Here is a 20,638-nt window from a genome sequence, read left to right as displayed (position 1 = left end):
CAGGAAGACTCAATATGGTGGGGCAGGGGACTCTAGGGGTGACCTCCCCAGGGACCCACAGTCTCCCTCTACTCACAGGTGAGCACGAGGGGGAAAAGCAGCAAGGTGAAATGTCAGGCTCAGGCTGGCTCAGGTTGGAATCTGGCCTAACCACCGATTTAGCTGTGGCCCTGGCAGTTCACCCCTGAGGTTTGGCTCTTTTGTGGGATTGCTGCAGATTAGGAGAAACACCCTCCCTAAGGAGCCAGCACAGGGCTCGGTGAACGAGGCCGGCTGTAGATGGACACCCAAGGGGCACGAGCTGCTTTCCATGCCAACCGCTCCCACCCGTCGTCACTGGGTACAAGGGCCTGGCAGAGAGGGGGCAGGAGGGCAGGTCCGTGATGCAATCACAGCGCCCTGCTTGTGCTGGCAGGTGAACCATGACCCTGAGGAAGTGGAGAGACCAAGAGCAAGAAGTACAAAACCAAACCTCCGTGAACCTTTATTTGTCAACACACGAATAACAAAGCCAAAGGTTTCTGTACGTAACACTGGGACTCCCTCCCCATCCACCAGGGGGCTTTTCTCAGGGTACCCCTGTCTCCTCCAGGATCCACACTCCAATGCTCAGGCCCCTTCCCTCTTGCGGGCTTGTGTGTGGGGAGGGGCTGGAGGAGGTGCCCGCGGCTTCCCGTGCCTGCGCGGGTGTGAACTGTGGCACCAACCCAGCTCCTCTCCTACCCCACTTCCGGGTGGGCAAGGGTGGTGGCAACATCTTGGCCCTTGACTTTCTTTGGCCACCTTCAGGCTGAGCAGAGGGGAGGCATACGCTGCCAGAAACAGGGCAAGAGAAGCCAGAATTCACAGCTTGTTTGCTACAGGAAGTGTCTGGGATCATTCCACCACGCAACCTGCGTCACATCCATCGAGGGCACGAAGCAGACACTGGGAAAGAGAGCAGTCAGATGTCCCCAGAGGCCTTCAAGATCCTGCCTGGAAGGTCTGTTTGCTGCTGGCCTGGAACTCCCAGGGTGAAGAGTCAGACAGCTCGGAAATCTCCATCCGCCCCTGGGTCTGCAGCTGTGGAAATGGAGGTCAAGGTGGTTTGGCAACATAGCCATGGTCACCTGGCTGGTGCCAGGCCCCAAACAAGAATACTGGTTACTCCTGGCTCTCCCTTGGGCCACACGCTGCTCTTGAGCCACCATGAAAGGTTCGAAAGTGTTTTTGGCAAACACTTGTGGCCAAGTCATGAGAGATAATGTGGTGCCAGTCTCTGCAGGATGGGCGCAGTCCTGAGGAGAAAAGATTCCCCCACTCTCTGCTCCCCTCAGATACTGGACTCCTGGGAAGAGGCCCCTGACCAACCATCAAGGACCAAGAAGCAGAGAACTTGTCATCAAAGACACCCTCTTCTCCAGAAGGTGAAGTCATTAGCAGAGGCCCAAAGTCTCTGGAGACACATGTGCTGGGTCCCATACACCCAGGATGGGCAAAAAGGGTTAAGAGGGAGAAGAAGGTCAAAAGAGCTACACTTGGGTGGGGAAGTAGGGGAGCAAGCGGCCTCAGACTACCCAGCAGAACAGGGTTAAGGGGAGCCAGGCACACAGACCAGCTGGGCCCCTGGCTTTCACATTGATGGGGGAATGGCAGGTGGGAGGTAATGAGTTCTGGGAAGGAGTCAAAAGAGCAGAGTCGCCTGGAGTGTCAGTCCCTGGAGGAGGCGTGTGCCCCTCTCACAGGGCCAGCCAGGGACTTCCAGTCCAGGGAGGCCCCAGAGCTCATGGGGTGGCCCCTTGAAATCTCCTCGTCCTCTTCTGGCTCCCAGGGAGCAGTGCCGGGATCCCAGAGTCAGTGTGATGATCCTGTCCATTCCAGTGAGAAAAGGGAGGGTGTGGCTCGGGGCTGCAGGTCACACACACGGCCACACCCAGAGGGGGCTGGGTGGGCATGGGCCAAGAACGGGGTCTGGGTCTGTCTCCAGGCAGAGAAGTCTTTGCTCCAGGCCCAGGTCCAGTGTAGGAGTCAGGTCATGTAGCGGGTGATAGCACGGAGGGCGTAGAGTAGGGCGGCTTGCATCCGAGCCTCCAGGAGCAGCAAGTTCACGTGGACCTGGGGTGCAGAGAATGGCTTGTTGGTAATTGTAGTAGCCCTGCCCTCCCCTCACTCCTCCCAGATTGTGACCCTCTCTGACAGCTCCCTGCGCGCACGGAGGGGGCCTGCCTTTCCTAGGGCTCTGAGCAATTGGCTACCATAACTTCAAGCACACTCATCCCTGCGATGCCTGTCTCTGTTATCTTCCCATGTGAACACCAAGAGCATCTGCTAACTGAATCCTTACTAAGGATCAGGAGGTTGATGACATGTCTCACTCCATCCTCCCAGTAACCTTAAAATGCAGCGAGTACCTATTCCCACTGTAAAGTGAAATGGTTCAAAGGTAAGCTGACTTGCCCCACTGTCACACAGCAACTGAGGAATGGTACTGCCATTTAACTCCGGTCTACTGGGTTGCCCCCGACAACCCTGGCAAGCAGCACACGTATTGCTGTTCGCAGATGAGGCAACCGGGTCTGGAATTGCACAGTAGAGCAGGACTTGCACCCAGACCGACAGACCCAGGCATCCCGCCTGGCAGAGCAGGCCCACCCTGGGGGTTTCCTCACAGGTCCTCCTCCCTTGTCCCCTTCACTCGCTGCGCTTGTCTACTCCACCCTGCCCCCTCCCCGATGGGCTGCACCTTCTCGGAGTGGCGGAAATGCCTCCAGAAGAGGTTGTACATCCGCCGGGTGGTCTTCTCTGGGTAGCAGGCTACCGTCTTGATGTAGACCTTAAGGTTTCGTTCCAGGAGCTGGTTCACCTCCCCATAATCATAGTCGTCGTATCTGGAAGGAGAGGCCCCAGCAACGTCACTCACCCTCTACCCCCTGAAGTAACGGCCTCCCCTCCACCCCCACAGATAGAAGAGCAGTGAGAACAGACAGGTCAGCAGCAACAAGAGGCTGGTTCCATTTAGGACAGGCCGGTGTCAAGTAGCAGTGGCCACCAGCCTCAAAGATGCACAGAGCGTGAGCATGCTATATTCATTACCAAGTTATGTGCCAAGTATTTTGCGAAATCTTAAAAATTGAGGTACACAGCAAGGTTCATCGGGCCCCACTTAAGAGATGAGGGAACTGAGATGCAGCTGGAATTGGAGTCAAACTCAGATCTGCCTGGCTGCAAGGCCGTAGTCATTCTTAGCGAAAGGCCGTGGAAAGGCCTGGAGAAGAAGGAAAGGCTCAGGAGGAGCTGCTGCTCATTCTGTAGTCGGACACATTAAGCCTGAGGAAGACCATTAACTGGCTCAGAGTCAAGATCGAAGACACACTGTCCACTCGCTACAGAATAGCGTGGGTGGGCAAGGCTGGCTGAAACTTGATAGACAGGTTCAGGAATCTAAGATGAGGGAGCAAGGTCCAGGTGGAGGTGAAGAAGCCTGGACCGGAGAGCTGGGCAGGGACTAGGCCATGTTGCCTTCTAAGACGCTTGTCCTTGGCCTCCTCTAGGTCCTAAACCTGCCAAAGGCCACCAGGAGGATGGCCAAGGAAGTATAGTCCAGCCTCCTGGGCGAGACACAATCGAGAGTCCACTGGTGACAGACAGAATGACATGCTCTCAAGTGTGAAAGGAGAAAAGCAGAGACAAACACACAGGCCTGTGCTCCCCGGAATGTAGGTCTGGCTCACCCAAGGAGCGCACTGAGCGGGCAAGGAAACAGCAGCGGGTCTTGTTTTGTGAACAGTGAGTGTAGAGGTAGGATCGGGGATGAGTGTAGAGGTAGGATCGGGGATGAGCATTGTTAACTAGGCTTTCTTCCTATCTATGTTTTCTTAGATCAGACTGCCCTTATAGCAATATATTCATGATTTTTAAAAAGAGAAATGAACCACTATAACTTCAACTGTACAAAAGCAATTGCATGGAAGAAAAAAAAGATAATAGAAAAAAACCACTCCAGGAAGCGGATGTGGATGAAATGGAGCAGCAGCACTTTGAGAAATTGTTTTTCTTCTTAAGCTTGAATTTTCCATATTCCAGAGAATGAGATTAGATCTTTTAACTTAAAAAAGATTTATGTAGAAGGCTAGTCAGTACCCATGTAGTTTGAAATAGTGAAAAAAAAAAAAAAGCAAACAAGTAAATCTGATGGGAGGTTGTCTGAGTCATTCTGATGCGCCCACAGCAGAATATCATGGTGCGGTTAGGAGTAAGAGCTACGGACGAGAGCGGGCGCATTCAGGGGGGTATGGCCGCAGAGAGCTATAGAGACTGAACGGAAGCAGACTCGGGATGGAGCATTTGATGAAGGACTTGCAGATGACATTGCTACGGGCCCATCAATTAAAAACAAAACAAGACTTGACTCACAAAAACAAAAATCAGGAAATACTTAAGAAGATGAAAATGTAATTCATCACTTTCTATGACAGAGATAACCACCATTAAATAACACTTTAGAGCTCAACCTTGTATATATTATCTATGCATGCACATACTTCTAGTGAAAAAAAAAAGATTCTCTTTAGTAAGCAGTTTCCTTTTCTATCAATACATTTCCCATTTAATATAAAGAAACTTCGATTGCATAACATTTCACTGGATGACCATACATAGCATTACTAAGGAGCCCTATTTTAGCATTTATGTGTTGCTTAAGGAGCTGGTGGTGCTGTAACCTCAGTGGTTCAAACCCACCAGCCTCTCAGCGGGAGAAAGATGAGGCTGTCTGCTCTGGTAAAGATCTCACAGCTTTCTTTGGGAACCTACAGAGGTTGCTATGAGTCCGAACTGACTCGATGGCAGTGGATTTGTTCCCCTTATTTATTGTGAGGCAAGGACTGCGACTTGGAATGGAAATAAAGCGTAAACATCATGCAAGCTGGAAGGTGAGATGGAAGAGCTTCATTTCCGAGGCTCAAACAACCACCACTGCTACGATCTCACAGTGAGCACGGACACCACTCATCCTGAAAGATAGCACGGGCACAGAGAATGGAAGAGAGGACAGGAGAACCGGGAGCTGCACCACACGCACGCCCTGGGGGAGGGGACCGTGGCTACCTGATGCCAAAGACACAGTGGATGTAGTTCCAGATGGCCCTGCGGAGCATGGAGGTGTCCACGCCACTGTGCATGGCGATGGTGTTGTAGGTGAGACCATAGGCCGCCTGGAACTTCTCGTCCAGCAGCTGGCCACCTTCGGGGTAGAGCCGCTGGATGAGCGAGTAGCCGTGGTCTTCCCAGGTGTAGTCCTGAGGACAACAGGGAGGAGTCCGTCAGCAGGGCCCATGCGATCCAAGCCTGGTCAGAAAGGGCCTGGGTGCAGGACCGCTGGAGCACACCTCTGCTCTCTAGAGTGCCCCCTGCCGCCCACCCCACACACAGAACCTGCTGCTGGCTCCAGGTAAGAAGCTGAGGAAGGGACATCTTGGTGATGACCTCTTCCTTCGGGTCAGACCTCCTGAGCTCGGGGCAGAGGGGTTCCTTCAGGATTCAGAGGGTCTCCTACGCCCCTCATGGAATCTGGAAGGATCCCAGGTAGGGAGAAGTACCTAACTCCATAACCATTTAAACCAGTGGTTCTCAACCTGTGGGTCGTGACCCCCTTGGGGGGGTGGGTGTCGAATGACCCTTTCACAGGGGCCGCCCGATTCCTAACAGTAGCAAAATGACAGTGATGAAGTAGCAACGAAAATAATTTTATGGTTGGGGGGGTCACCACCACATGAGGAACTGTGTGAAAGGAGTGTGGCATGAGGAAGGTTGAGAACCACATCTGTTCCCTGTCTGCTAACCTAGAGCAGCGGGCAGGAAGATGCCTACCTGGGCCCGGAAGGTTGGGGGTGCTTCCGCCCCTCGTCGGGTGAAGTCTTCATATCCAAAAGTGGGGTCTTCCACAAAGCACAGCATGTCTGGGCGTGGAGAGGACTCCAGGATGTCCGCTGGAAACCAGGTCGGAAAGCGGTCACCATGAGGCTTGGTGTCTGGTGCACACACACCCCGACCTCGACTTCCATTCAACCACACAGGAAGGGCAAAGGCAGGCACAGAGCAGAGGGGCAGAGGAATCCCTGCACACAGTGAGCGGGACCTGGACTAGAGCCGCGGCCTGGCCCTTGGGGAGCAGGGGAGAGATGGTCCCTAGCAATGCCAGCACCAGCAGCATGGCCGTCTTCTGTGGCATTGTTTAGGCTTGGTCCGGTTCTATACTAAGAGCTGTGTCGCTGCTGCCCCGTGTGGCCTCCACCCCAGTCCTGCTTGTGTGAGGGGACTGAGGCCCAGAGGCAGGAAGTGACTTCCGGCCCTGTCAGTGGTCACGCAGCGGAAAGGGGAAGAGACGACAATTCAAACCCAGGTCTCCCCACAAAGCCCATGCTCAGGGCATGGTGGCGACTCCCCCCCAAGAGGCAGGCGGCTGGACCCAGTACCTGAGGGAGTCACCAGCAGGCTTTCCGACTTCTCCAGCTCGAAGCGGCTCTCCATCTCCTCCTGGGACGCCCCCTCCTCCAGCAGCATGTTCTCCTGAAGCTGCCGCAGCCGTTCCATCAGCGTCTCCACGTCCTGGGCAGCGGCCTCAAAGCCCTGGAGCAGAGGAGGGGGCCCAGCGATGACCTTCTGTCCCTCCCCATACCCCCCCCCCCGAACACACCACACGCCCTTCCCAACACGGGGCTGCCTGGACGACTGTCAATGCCCAGCACGGCCTCGAAGGTAAAGTTTAAGAAGCCACAGAAGACGGACATGCTTCACTTAGAGCAGTGGTTCTCAACCTGTGAGTCATGACCTCTTTGGGGGTCGAATGATCCTATCACAGGGATTGCCTAAGACCATCGGAAAACACGTATTTCTCATGGTCTTAGGAACCGAGACACTGCTCTATCCATCTCCAGTCGGGTCTGCCCACAGGCAGATACGCCCACCTACGAGTACCCGGCATGAGGACTGTTCTATGCTACACCATGCTTCAAGACAAAATTTCATTTATTTGTCATTAGAAATAAATATTTCACAATATATAATGGCATATTGTTTTTGTGATTAGTAACTATGCTTTAATGATGTTCAATTTGTAACAAAGAAAATACATCCCGCAAACCAGATATTTACATAATTATTCATAACAGTAGCAAAATTACTTATAAAGTAGCAACAAAAAATTTTTTATGGTTGAGGGTCACCACCACATGAGGAATTGTCTGAAAGGGTCAGGGTGAGAACCACTGCTTTAGAGCATCCACTTCCCTCACAGGGAAGGTCTTTCTAAAGAATATGTGTTTTTATAGTAAAACTAATCAGGCCACTTCATGAATAAGCACTGTTAAAAAATCATGTTCGAGACTGAGAAAAAAGAGGTGACTTTGCGCCTGTGGGGTTACATGCTGAACGGCCCGTCACATCATGATTTCACAAGCGCCTCACAACCCCTGTGATGTAATCCTCACAGTGCTCTTCCCCCCACTTCACAGACAAGGAAACGGAGCTTCAAAGGCAATTAGCTTGTCTCGGGCCTCTCAGTGTGAGGGGACAAGGAACGGGATCTTCGAAACCATCAGAGCCCATGCCACCTTCTGTCCCCCCCACCCCCGCCCCGCCAAGACCCAGCAGGTGCGGACTACTTACCCCAGAGTTGTTCAATGGATCTCTGCTAGGGGGGCTGTTCTGCTCACTGGGAGAAGGGGCCTGTGGGGCTGGGCTGCCGTCTGGGTCCCCCTCGGGAAGGATGCCACAGCCAAACACGAAGGAGGCCAGCGAGTGGCAGTGGGTGAGCAGGACCAGGGCTTGGATGAGTTCAGCCAGCGACCAGCTGTGCTCACCCGTCTTCAGCAGGGCCTGCGGGGAAAAGAAGGTGGGACCCACTCAATGCCTGTCCTTGGGCTGCCCCCAGACCCGACCCCCGGGCTCTCTACCCACTGCACCTGGATGTGCTCCTTGGTGATGAGCCACGGCCGATGCGCCAGCAGCTTGTTGATCTCACTGAGTTTGCGCAGCTTCTTGGGGACACGGTGGAGACCCAGCAGCCACTCAGGGTCACCGCCCGTCTGCAGGAAGTCGGACATGTGGGAGCCCACCAGGTAGGAGCACTGGTGGCGGGAGGCAGCCTGTCGGATGAAGAACAGACCTGGCTGACCCTGCCTCCTTCTGTGGCCTGGTTCAGGGTGGCTACGCCATGGGGACCACACCACAAGGCTCATCATTACCTGGAGCAGGAAACCTAAGTTCCAGCCCTGGATCTGTCACCAGCTTGCTGTGCGACCTTGTACAGGTCACCAGATCCCTTTATACCCGTGTTTCCCATCAGCAAGCATGCCCTTCTTCACAATCTAAAATTCTACGAACCATCAGATGAAGCCAGGTTTTCTGCTCTCTCTTGAGGCAGAAGGCCCCGTGACCCCTCCACGCATCAAACCCAGCAGGCTCACCATGATGGCTATGTAATGGCGCCAGGAGCTGGCCAGGGGCCCATCTGTGTGCAGCAGCAGGTAGTGCAGGCGCCAGAAGCTGCTAAAGTAGTCCGGGTGCAGGCCCATGACCACAGCCAAGTTGTCCACCCGCCCTGAAGACATCAGTGCCTCTAGCCCCAGGTGCTGCTCCAGGCTCTCAGCCCCCTCCCGAAGGACCTGCCAAGAAAAGGTGGGGAGAACACGGTTACCCCCCTGCCCTCCTTTGCCAGAGACCAACACGCTCGGTGCAGTGGGTTTACAACAGCAAGAAGTAGAAACGGCCTCCTGGCCCCGGAAAAGGGGAGGCCAGGGGAAGAAAAGAGATTTCCTTAAGTGATTACCTCACATAAGCATAGCTGCTCACATTTACAGAATGCTTATTATGTGCCAGGCACGGTTCACACACTGGATGAATATGAACTCATTTGATCCTCACAATGCCTCGTGGCATGAAGAGTTTGAGTTTCCCCGTTTTCAGGTGGGAGACTAGGCACAAGGTACGGGTTCTCCTGCCCTCGAGCAGCTTTCTCTCTTAACAGTGCCAAGCCCATACCAGCCTGGCAGAGGAGGGGCGATGCTAGAGCGGTCACGTTTCCTGAGCGCATTCTCTGTGCCAAGTGCCGAGAAGCTAGGCGCTCCCCCGCATGAGCTCAGTGAGCTGTCCCCGCGCCCACGAAGGTGAGGACTAGGGTCTTTCCCAACTGACAGGAGGATATCGAGGCCCGCAAAGGTCTAGGTGAACCCCTAAGGCCATCTCTTTGCTGTTTTATAAATGGGGAGTAACTGTTCACAGGTGGCTGTGGTGGGGGGAATAGAAGCAATATTTGATCTTCAAATTCTGGACTACAGATGTCATGAAATCGGGGCGGTTCTTCGGCTTCCAGTTATCCGAGGTGGAGGGAGTGCAAGCGTGGACACGTTTTGACCACTTGGCCTACACATTCTGGAGAACAAGAAGACGAGGTAGCATAGCATTCAGCTTCGTGGATTATAAAAGCCACCCCCGCCCCCAGCACCTGACACACAGGTGCAGACGCACACAGACGTAAGCTCCAAGGATGAGACAGGTTTTCAGCTGTTTCGCTCACTGCTGGGTCCCCAGCACCTGACACAATGCCTGGCACCGATTAGCCACCCAGCAGAAACCTAATAGGTGCAGAAACGAACTGCCCTTCGATGAACGATATCGCAACTATATTGCTGATGAAAACAAAACAAAACTCCCCCAAGCTATAAACCAGGGGTGTGAAACCGGCGGCCCCTGAAGTCATTTTTGTGGCCCACGATGCTCTAAAATAAAATGTCACGGGGGAATTGTGTGTACGGTATTGCCTCAATCTCCCCTAAGTGCTATTTTCTTCATAACAATTGTTTCTACTTTCATTTATTTCAGAGCAGCGTGGGCCACAAAAAATTACCTTGAGGGCCACAGGCGGCCCACACGGGCTGCCAGTTTGACACCCCTCCTATAGACTATGACCTTGGTTTCATCGTGGAAATAAATATCTGTTTGGGAAAAAAGTCCATACACAGTGGGGCAGTTGCGACAATGAGGAACGGGAGTGCCAAGGACCAGAGTGTTCTGAAGCACTGGGGTTTATTTCTTTACAATGATCATATATGCTACCTTTCAAACAATGTTTTGGTGTCTGCAAGGGCAAGAAGAGAAACATGGATAGTTATGTCTCCTTAAGAGAGAATGAGCACTGATCTGGGAATCCGGAGTTTGGCTGTTACCTGGCAATATTATGCAGGAGCCCAGGTAGTGCTGAGGGTTAGGCAGTAGACAGCTAACAGCCGGGTCAGTGGGAAAAACCCACCAGCAGCTCCGTGGGAGAAAGTGGAGGCTGTCTTGCTCCCATAAAGATCGACAGCCTCAGCAAGCCTGCAGAGGGTCACTAGGAGTCAGCGTGTTTGGTTTCCAGCTTCAGACAAGCTTGCTGTCATCCAGTTGATTCTGACTCACAGTGACCCCACACAGGGGAGGATTGGCCCTGTGGCTTTCTGAGGCTGTAACGGTTCACAGTGGTTCTTAACCTTCCTCATGCCATGACCCTTTCATACAGTTCCTCATGTTGTGACCCCCAACCATCAAATTACTTTTGTTGCTACTTCATCACTGTCATTTTGCTACTGTTATGAATCGGGCGACCCCTGTGAAAGGGTTGTTCTACCTCTAGAGGGGTCGCGATCCACAGGTTGAGAACCACAGGTTTATGGGAACAGAAAGCCTCATCTTTCTCCTAAGGAGCAGCTGGTGGTTTCGAACCACTGACTTTGTGGTTAGTAGCCCAATTCATAACCTACTACACAACCAAGGCTTCTTTGGCTTGGTTTAGCTGTAAACATCACTTGCTTCTCTGAGCCTATTCCTTCCCAGTAAATAGTTTGTGCATTAAATGAGCCAAGGACTGAAGGGGAAGTTTCAAAGCGGCTATTTCAAGGGACAGGCAAAGACTCGTGCCCACAATGCCCCATCTTTTCTTCCTAGAGACCAAAGCCTCTTAACTCGTTTCAAGCTTACCTCCTCCACTGGGATGAAGGCACTGGGCCCTCGAGGGCCTCGCTGAGAGCGGCTCTCCCTGGGCTCCTGGGAAGAGATGCAGCACGGTTAGTCTGTGGAGGGAAGACTAGGGGACAGTGAATTCTCCCACCTCCTCCTCCTCATGCGAGGGGCCAACAGAGCTGTACAACCATGTCTCTGCAACACCCGGAAGGGAGGGGCCAGTTGGGAGACAGGGGCGGAGAAAGACTGAGAAAGGGTGGGCAGGAACCCAGGAGCCCCGGCACGCCCGCCACCAGGTTGCACGTCTCTCGGGGGGCCACCATTTTGGCAGCCCCAAAGAGCCCACACAAGGTACAACCACTCCCAGTGAGGACAAACGTCTCCCAGGCAGCTACAACCGCTCTTCCATGGGTGTCTTTTCTTCCCTCCTTTCGCCTCACAGATTACCATCAGCCCTTGTTGGGACCCCCACCTCAGCCCCACGAATGGGCTTCTGGCCTCCGTCACCTGCCCTCTCCAATCCACCTCTTCCCAGCAGTCAAAGTACCCTTTCTAAAGCACAAATCTATCAGCTGGCTTAAGATCTCTGCCTCCACCTCTCCCATGCTTCAGGGTCTGGGAATCTTTTCCTGGCCCTAAGGAGGCCCCTCTTCTGTGATCCCACAATTTTCTGTGTTTTCCTTCATGGAAACACTCTCAGCGAAGTGCCGGCTCTGAGTCTCCTGACTACCAGACGGCATGTTGTGGAGAGCAGGGGAGAGTCCGTGAGACTGGTCTGCCAATGAAGAAAACAGAGAGCAGCGAGCCGAGGGAAGCAGCAGGGTGGTCTGCGCGGCACTTGGACACCGCAGAGGGCCTGGTCCCATCAGCATGCTTTTGAGCCTCTATGGGCATCCCAGGATAGGAGCCCTGGTGGCGTAGAGGTTTAGGCACTAGACTGCAACCTTCAAGGTCAGCAGTTCGAACCCACAAGCTGCTCCCTGAAAGAGAGAGAAGGCTTCCTGCTCCCACAGAGATTTATAGACCTGGAAACCCACAGGGCCAGTTCTACTCCAGCTCACAGGGTTCTATCAGTCCGAACTGACTAGATGGTAACAAGTTGAGAGGCAGCCCGCTGAATTAACGTCCTAGAACGGGATTCAAGGTGTGATTTTATCCCATCCACGCTGCCCCCCCCCCACCTCACCAGAAATCATTTGTTTTGTTCATTGGGACAGGAAGGGGCAGGGGAAAAAGGTGCTCTCAGCCCTGGTCTTGGGAACAGGTTAGCCATCCAGAAGCCTGCTCCTCCCGGATCAGGGGCAGTCCGCTCCCCTCGTTAAAACTCAGAATTGGGGGAGGAACCTAGAGTCTCTGCGTCTCAGTCCTAGACAAACCAGGTGTATGGGCGGGCTGCTCAGGTCTCCCTCAGTCCACACTTCAGGGCCCTGCCAGTCCGAGCTGGCCCAGGTCCAGCATAGTAGCCACCCAAATCCCCAAGCATTCCTTTTACAGCAAGCCTCCTCCCTCTGAGGGAAAAAGCCCAGCAGCTCCGTCTGGGAGATAAGGATTGCTGACTCCACTAGTGGGCCTCCCCCTCAGGGAAGTTAAGGACAGATGGAAACCAGTGGGGTGGGGCAGGACGGGCCCCAGGAGGGGCCCCCAGGCAAGAAGAAGCCCTGGTACCCCTTCTCACTGCAAACTCTTCCCCGGAGCTGCCCACTGGAGGAGCTGGTATCTGTTGCTCTAAAAGTGAAGGGTCTGGCTCTACCAACAAGTTTAGCCCCAATCACTACACCAGCTATCATCACATTACCATAATGTGCAGATAGAAGATAGGGGCTCTGGACACAACTGCCTGAGCTCAAATGACAATTCTGCCACCTGATACCTGCTAGCTATGTGAACTTGTTTCCTTTCCCAAATGATGGGGATAATAGTACCTCTTCTTACGGAGTAGTCATGAAATTTAATGAGATAATGCTTACTACCTGGATATCCCAGGAAGTACTTAATAAAAGTCAGCAACCATCAGCCTCCGTGCTTTTTCAAAGAAAGGCTTCTAAACCCAAATCCTATAGAGTTAGTAGTCCCTTTACCCATAGGGGACGTGCTGTAAGACGCCCCTAGGAAGCCTAAAACTGTGGCTAGTATCCTGAACCCTATACATACTATGTTTGTCCCTATGCATTTGGGGCAGTACCCAGCAGTGCTGCCAGGGTGTGGTGTGTCCACTCACCCAACTGTGCCCAGCAGAGGAGAAAGCCTAGAGGGGGCAAGATGGGGAGGAATTTCACTGTGCTACTAAGAGTGGCATGAGATTTAAATATTTTTGGACTATGGTTGATGGCAGGTAACTGAACCCCCAAAGAGCAAAACCACAGATAAGGTGGGGGGGCTACTGTATTAGAATCCCAGGGAGAAGTTCTCCCCCAAAAAATGCTGATAGCCAGGTCCCGCCCCTATCAGGCAGGGTAGAACTGCCCCCTTGTGGGTTTCTGAAGCTGCAAAACTTTACAGGACAGACTGCCTCCTTTTTCTCCAGAGGAGTCAGTGGTGGAGTTGAACTATTGACCTTGCAGTTAGCAGTCCAACGTATATAAGTTCTCTAAAGTTAATGAAATACAGCGATGAGGCAGTGCTTTGGTGCCGTGGTGTGTCTGAGCCTGAGTTGACAGGGAAAACCCCTTTGGGCGTGATTTTTGGGCTGATACCTAAATGATGGGAAAACAGCAAAGCCAGGCTTGTAAAGTTAAGCTTTGGGGCCATGGGGAGCGAGCAGGGTCAGCATTCCAAGCAGTTGTAATAGACAGTGTGATTATTTATAATCCGTGGCTCAAAAAATCTGGATGATTCTCTAACCTTGACACCAGACTCAGGGGAAGCTGACACCTCTTCTCCCAGCCTGGAGTGTCATCAGTTTCTGCCTAGTCAATTCTGACTCATGGGCTCCTACGTGCGCAGTGGAGGGGAGCGCTCCCTCCGCAGGGTTTTCAAAATTGGAACCTTTCAGAAGCGCACCATAGGCTTGTTTTCTAAGGAGCCTCTGGGTGGGTTTGAACCGCCAGCCTTTCAGCGAGTGGTCAAGTGCTTAATTAACCTTTCCTACCACCCAGATACCCCTGTTCCTGGGGTAGCGAGTCCATGAGGACAAGCATCCACACCAGCGACTGTTGACAAAGCATTGGGTTCTCAATCACCGCCCACACTGTCAAGGAAGGAGCTAGTATCAAACTAGCTATCCAGATATTGTCAAGCCAATTCCAACTCCGGGTCATCCCCTTCAATGCCGAGTAGAAGCGCCTTCCACAGATTTTCACGGCTTGTCAGTTTTCAGACCCAGACCCCCAGGCCTTTTTCGCCAAGTGTCTTTCTGAGGGCTCAACTATCCTCTTGGTTAGCAGCTTGCGTGGATCACCATCTGTGCCAGGCACAGACTCCTAGGAAGGACCACTGTCCTCGTGTACAGATGAGGAATAAATAAGGCTCTGAGATGCCGAGTCAAGTCACTCACACCACTTCAGCTGGACATCAGGGAGCAGCGGATTCTTAGTCTGAACTCTGGAGGTCTCAGTAGCCCCCAGCTTTCACACCTGGGCTTCCCCAGAAATGAAAGGCCCTGGCCTCTGCCACGAGCCCAGGGTTCCACTGGCCAGAAACGCCGCCGGCACCTTGTGCCACACTATGCTGTTTCTCATCTTGAGGGCACATGCTGAATCTAGTTTCTTCTGGTTACCCCAGTGTCACACACACAGTCACTAGAACTTTCTGCGGTAAAACAATGGTTGATCTCTATACTGACCAATAAACATGGTCACTTTTAACCACTGTGGCTAAGCATTTGGAATTCAACTAAAGAATTACATTTTTTATCTGTGTCTAAAGAGCAGCATTGGCTAGGGGCCACATACTGGACGGTGCAGGGTCACGGCATCAGATAAGGCGTGATCCCCACCTCTACTTCACAGAGGAAGAAAATGAAACCCTGAGGGGGGCAGGTGCAGCGGCCATGCGAGGACAGCGAGTGTGGAGCAAGTTGTAAAAAGAGGACAATCACCGCAGCCCAGTGTCTGACTCCTAACTCAGGCTCACACTGAACTTTTACATCAGCCAGGGTGCTGTGCCACTCAATCGGCACAGCAGCTTTTTCAGAGGGGGAGAGCTCGGTGCTCACAAGTAAAGATTACGGTTCCAAAGGTTAAGCACCAACTGAGAAGTGGCCAAGCAGCCCTGGTGTAGAACGATCTGATTGTCAGCTTCCCTAAAGAGGTACAGCCTTGGGAACCCTTCGCGGCAGTTCTACTCTTGCTTAAAGGATGACTATGAGTCGGAATCAGCTCGACAGCAACTGGATAGGTGGTGGGTTTCTTGTGTGTGTGTGTGTGAGAAGTGGCCGATGTGTGATTGAACCCCATCTGTCTCATAACTAGGGTCCTTTCTACTCCTCGTGGAGTGGGCCCAGACCTGAAGATTAGACTCCAGCTCCGTGTGGCTTTCCAGGGTTCTGTACAGCCCTGGCCTGTGACTCCCAGCAGGACTGAGGGCTGGCACCTGCTAAACCACTCTGCTGGCCCCATTATGCACACAGGCTGTCCTGGTCATCTGAATGGATCTTACCTGGATTTATACCTGAGAGGAAGATACAGTCAAGCAACCCCTGAGCTATGATTGAGATAGATGAGGGTGGAAGGGTGGGGGCAGGGCACCATACACCTGTATGCCCACCAAGTACCGGGCACTAAGCTAGGTGTTTACACATCTGATCTTGCTGACTCTCCACAAGCCCCCTGGGTATTTGTTCATGTTATCCTTTCTTTAGGAACAGGTCAATGTGCCTCAGAAAGGCGCTATTCTCAAAAGGTACAAGCTCAGATCTGACTTCAAAGCCTGCATAGTTCACAAGGGTCAGCTAAGCCATTGTGGGGAAAATAGCTGTGAGCACTTACCAGGCTAAGAGCAGTGCTGGGCTGGGGATGAGACCTGCAGGTGAGGTCTCTGCCTCAGGGTATTTCTAGCCCAGTGAGGAAGAAGACAAGAAATGCTTAATTATACAAATGCGTGACTACAACTGGGATAAAGGCTCCCAGGCAGGTGCAAGGGGGTATGAAGTGGATATGCAAAGAGGCCTTATCTGATGGAGAGCAAAGTAAAGTTGGAGGCAGGGCTCTGCACTGATTCAAGCATATTTGGCCAGGGTTGGAGAACAGAAACCTGAACAGGCCTAAGTTTTTAAAATGTGGGTGGTCTAGAACATTCATCGGAAGAGGAAAATCTATGGATCCAAGCCCTGGAATGGGCGACTCAGAAGAGCCTTAATGAGACCTTTCAGGAGCCCAATGCAGGAGACTGGCTCATTGCCAAGACTGAAGAGAGCAGATACACATTCAAAGCTGCAGTCAGCCACCCGTCTCTGAGCTGGGCACCCCTTGTTTTTGACTCATCTGGTCAAGAGATTTGGTTGCTATGCAACACAACCCACGCACACAGAGATTAAATTTCGGACAGGACTTCAATCCATAACTTTTCCCATTCTGCTTAGTGTTTGGTGGTCCACCCACATTTACCATGCTCAGGGCCGTTTCAGTGTCGCTGGCTTGGCCATGGCTAAACTGGGCTGAATTTGTTTCAAAGCTCTGGTTTGAGGAAGTCATTCCATAGCCCCCAAAGGGTCTGAAATATACTACCTACCAGCACCCGGCGGAAGCCCTTGGAATTTACTGGAGCGTCACACAGCTAAAGGCCTCGAGTCCCTAAAAAAGTATGTGGTGAGCTCATGAGGAGCCGGCCTTCATACCTGCGTCTCCAAGAAGGCCGTGGGCACCAGGCTCTGTGAGGTCAACAGCACTCTCTCTGCCTCCTTCTAAGGCCCCTTGCTTAAGTAAGCCAGACCTCCTTCCCGTGGTCCTCTGCTCACAGAGACCACAGCTCGCCTTAGTGCTGACAAGGGCTTTCCCTCGCAAGGCCACTCCCTCATAGCCTGCCCTAATCACCTGAGGCACTCCCCACTCCACAGCCCACTTCCCAGGCACTGTCCCAGAGAGGCCAGCAGGGTCCGCTCAGGCACCCCTTTGTGAGATATTGAGGCAAAGAACATTTGTGTCATGGTCACATCCTCACAAGTTAGCACGTTTGATGTTGTCACCATGTTCCGGGCACTGTGCGTTGATCTTCCTTTAGAGTCTCAGCAAATTCTCCCATTGTGTCCCCATGCTGACGGTGAAGTCACATGGTAAGGCAGTGGGACCTGTTCCCTCTGGGTCCAGTGCCCAGGTGCTCTCAGTGATAACATTATTTCCATCTTTTCACAAAGAAAGAAACAGACTCAAGACTGGAGTGACTTGGTCAGAGCCATAGAGCTGAGGAGGAACAAGAGCAGGGGTCATTCTTTCCCAAGGAAATCCTAAACCATGGTCCAAACAAAGAAAACGCCCCCACTGCGGTGCAGACGATTCTGACCCAGAGACACCAGAGGACAGAGAACTGCTCCATCAGGTTTCCAAGACTGTAATCTTGACAGAGAATTCATAGTCATCCACTGTTGAGCGTTCAACTGCTGACACAAGAAAACTCAGCAATTCTATCCCACTACCCACTCCACCGGATTACAAACCCAACCCACTGCTTTTAAGACAAGGCAGAGCCCTACATCAGCTCTTAACCAGCCCAAACCAAAAGACCAAACTCACTGACGTCGGTCCATTCTGACTCATAGTGACCCCCTAGGACCAAACAGAACTGCTGGTAGGTTTCCAAGAAAGATTGTAACCATTTACAGTAGAAAGCCCTATCTTTCTCCCTTGGAGGAGCCGGTGGTTTCAAATGGGTGACCTTGCAGTTAGCAGCCCAATGAGTAACCCACTGTGTGTGTCACCAGGGCTCCTACTGTACTACCAGGGTTCCTGAAATCACAGTAGGGGAGGGTTAAACTCAAGCTAACAGAAACCCTGGACCCAAACCATCTATGGCTGCAGCATCAACAACAACACACAAACCCACTGTCAAGTCAGTTTCGACTCATGGCAAAGCCCAGGTTGGGTTGGTTTCTGCGGCCAAAAATCTTTATGGGAGCAGATCACCTCATGTTTACCCTGGGAATTGGCTGGCGGGTTTGGACCGCAGATCTTGAGGTTAGCAGGCCAATGCTTACCCTACAGCTCCAGAGCCTTAAAAAACGATGTGACCCAGGAAAGGGCGGAGATTTCCACCACCCATCTTAGGCCTAGCAGTCCTCTGGCCCCCAGTCCAAGCAACTCACTTGCTCCCTGCTCTCTGGAGACAAAAGAAACAAGCAAAACTCTTGAGTAGAAAGCGCCATCTGAAATCCTAGCAGCACCCAAGGCAAAGAACCTCTCCCTAGCCCTTCCTAGGTCTCAATTTTCTCGGTCTGTAAAATGGGGCTAGAGTATTGCTCACATGTTGCTGATTTAGTCCTGAGCATTCAGAGAAAATGTAGGTCAAACATCTAAACCCAACATGGCCAAACGCATGGCGGCAGAGTCCATTTTGACCCTACGGACCCGACAGGACGAAACAGAACCGACCCCAGAGTGTTTCCAAGGCTGCAAATCCTTATGCAAGCAGGGTGCCACATCTTCCTCCTGACTGGTGGACTGCATCCACCGTGCTTTCTCCGCTAGCAGCTGGGCGCTATAACCCCTGCACCACTACGGGCTCCTATGCCTGGCCTCTGTTGTTGTTAGGTGCCTTTGAGTCGCTTCCGACTCATAGCAAGCCGATGCACTGCATCTAGTGCGTTCTGGCATCTAGTAGGTCCGCTACCGCTAATTGTTAAATTATACCCAACTTTATTACTAGCTTTACTGCAAAGCCCTCAGGGCATTGCCTAAGGGGACACGCAGGATCCCTTCCAAACAAACTTCTGGGCCACCGGCCCACTTAGAGGGGCACAGCCTATAGTGTCCTAGGTTTCAGGAGCGCAGCCTATTTCCCCATCCCAAGGCCGTCTCCCCCCAGCTTTGACTCCCGCCGCGGGCCGGGCAGCTAGCCAAGCCCCCGGGAGCGCCCGCGGCCCCGCCCCCTCTCGCGGCTGACCGCCCCTCCTCCAAATCTGGGGGTGCCGTTGGGGCAGGGGTGGCGGGAGAGGGACCGAGTCGGCCTTCGGAAGCCAGTCCCAGGTGCTCGACTCCGGGAGCTGGGGATCGGAGCGGGAACTTGTCCTAGAAAGAGTCCTCTGCCCGCCTGCCGCCACCGAGGGGAAGGGACTCAGCGGAAGGGGGCGGGGAGGAGGAGTGGTCGGGCCGCTCCGGCCGGGATTTGCCTGGACTTGAAGACGCTCCCGACCAGAGACCAAACGCGAGAGAACCTCGGGAAGGCTCCCTTCTCATTGGCTGGGGGTCCGAGGGAGCGGGGAGGGCTGCACAGCCCGAGGGAGAGGGGGAAGGGGCGTCGAGGGCCGAGGCTGCCAGTTGATGCAACCCTCGCCCTGGGTTTCGCTCTCCACTCCCATCCCCACGCCTGGGGTCGCACTGACTTATCTCGGGGCGGCCCGCCGCTGGGACACGGCCCGGGCTTCCAGGGAAGGGTAGCGTCGCTCGGCCTCCACTTACCTCTCCGACCTCAGCGCCGCCGCCGCTCCGGGCGAACGGCAGGTAGCCCTTGAGCTCGGAGCCACACTCGGAGCCCGCAACGATCATGATGTGCCTAGATCGAGCCGCGGCTCGCCAACGACCTGTGCACCAGAGCGGGGGCTTGGACGGACACGAAGGAAGCCAGGACCCGGGGCAGCACGGGAGGCTCTAGAACCTTGACGTGCCTCTCGGGGCTCCAGGACGCTCTGAAAGCCAGGAATCCCAGAACGGCCGCTGCTGCGCTGAACTCTCCTCCAGCCCCGCTTCTGGAACAGTGATTGGCTTCCGGCTACTGCGACTGGTCGCGGCTAAGGGTTTTCTCACGGCCCGGAGCCCCTCGGAAGTCCGCAGTGGTCAGCGCTGCTCGCGAACCCAACGCTCCTCAGCATCCCCGCCGCGGAACTGCCAGCGCTCGCTGGGCTCTGACACCAGCAGCACCGCTCAGCCCGCTGCGGTCCCCGGGGGAGGGCGGGGACACAAAAGCCCCGCGCTCCAGCCAATCAGATGCCTGTTTCTCAGGGAGGCGGGGCAGTCGCCTCCCCCTGGAGTCGACTACTCAGCCAATCGGCACAGGGAAATGGCCGGGAACTCTGGGAGCTGTAGTCGACCGGGACGAATGCTGCAAACTTTTGCAAGCGGCTTTACTCAGAGCACAGGCAATAGGAGACCAGAGTGACGGCCTGGAGAGTCATTCGTACTGTATGATGAAACGGGACTTCACCGGGCTGGACCTAAGGGCCGGTTGTGAAATCCCCCGCCCCCCCCCATGCGTCCTTCATTATTTTTTTTTTAGTTCCTGGAGGGGACTGGTTAGGGTTAGGAAGGTTTGGAGGTTTGGCCCACTTCCTCCACCGGTGCTAATTATAGATATGAACATCAGATCTTTGGAAGTCTGAGGGCACAGCCCTGTACCACCTGGCCAACAGGAGGACGCCTCCTTCAAATGTACCCGGCACTGGGGAAACCACCCTATTTGTGAAGTCTCTGGAAAAAGCTTTCATTCATTGAAATATTATTGGCAAACAATGTCTAACCGCAATCCCTGTTGCAGTTTCCTCCATCTGCTCCCTTGGCCCTCAGGCCAGCCATCATGAAGTTTA

General features: G+C 53.5%; 1 protein-coding gene across 1 annotated transcript; it reads right to left on the bottom strand.

Moving 5' to 3' along the window:
• Positions 1–459: 459 nt before the first annotated feature.
• Positions 460–19,973, bottom strand: SESN2 (sestrin 2). Its single transcript, XM_075553104.1, has 10 exons — positions 19,518–19,973; positions 10,990–11,055; positions 8,445–8,642; positions 7,941–8,123; positions 7,645–7,854; positions 6,453–6,606; positions 5,848–5,966; positions 5,086–5,276; positions 2,723–2,867; positions 460–2,094 (listed from the first exon to the last, which is right to left on the bottom strand). Exons 1-10 carry the CDS (start codon positions 19,602–19,604, stop codon positions 2,008–2,010), a joined length of 1,440 nt encoding a protein of 479 aa, XP_075409219.1. The 5' UTR covers positions 19,605–19,973; the 3' UTR covers positions 460–2,007.
• Between the last annotated feature and the right edge of the window lie 665 nt (positions 19,974–20,638).

The sequence above is a fragment of the Tenrec ecaudatus genome, chromosome 1 (assembly GCF_050624435.1).
Source record: "Tenrec ecaudatus isolate mTenEca1 chromosome 1, mTenEca1.hap1, whole genome shotgun sequence".
Taxonomy (NCBI): Eukaryota; Metazoa; Chordata; class Mammalia; order Afrosoricida; family Tenrecidae; genus Tenrec; species Tenrec ecaudatus.
Note: the sequence above shows the minus strand (reverse complement) of the source record. Positions and strands in the feature narration are given on the sequence as shown.

Coding starts and splice junctions, on each gene's coding strand:
- SESN2 (XM_075553104.1), bottom strand. CDS start 19,604: ATGATCGTTGCGGGCTCCGAGTGTGGCTCCGAGCTCAAGGGCTACCTG. Junction 5,967..6,452: donor CCTGCTGGTGACTCCCTCAG/GTACTGGGTCCA, acceptor CCTGGTTTCCAG/CGGACATCCTGGAGTCCTCT. Junction 2,868..5,085: donor CACTGTGTCTTTGGCATCAG/GTAGCCACGGTC, acceptor CTCTCCTTCCAG/ATACGACGACTATGATTATG.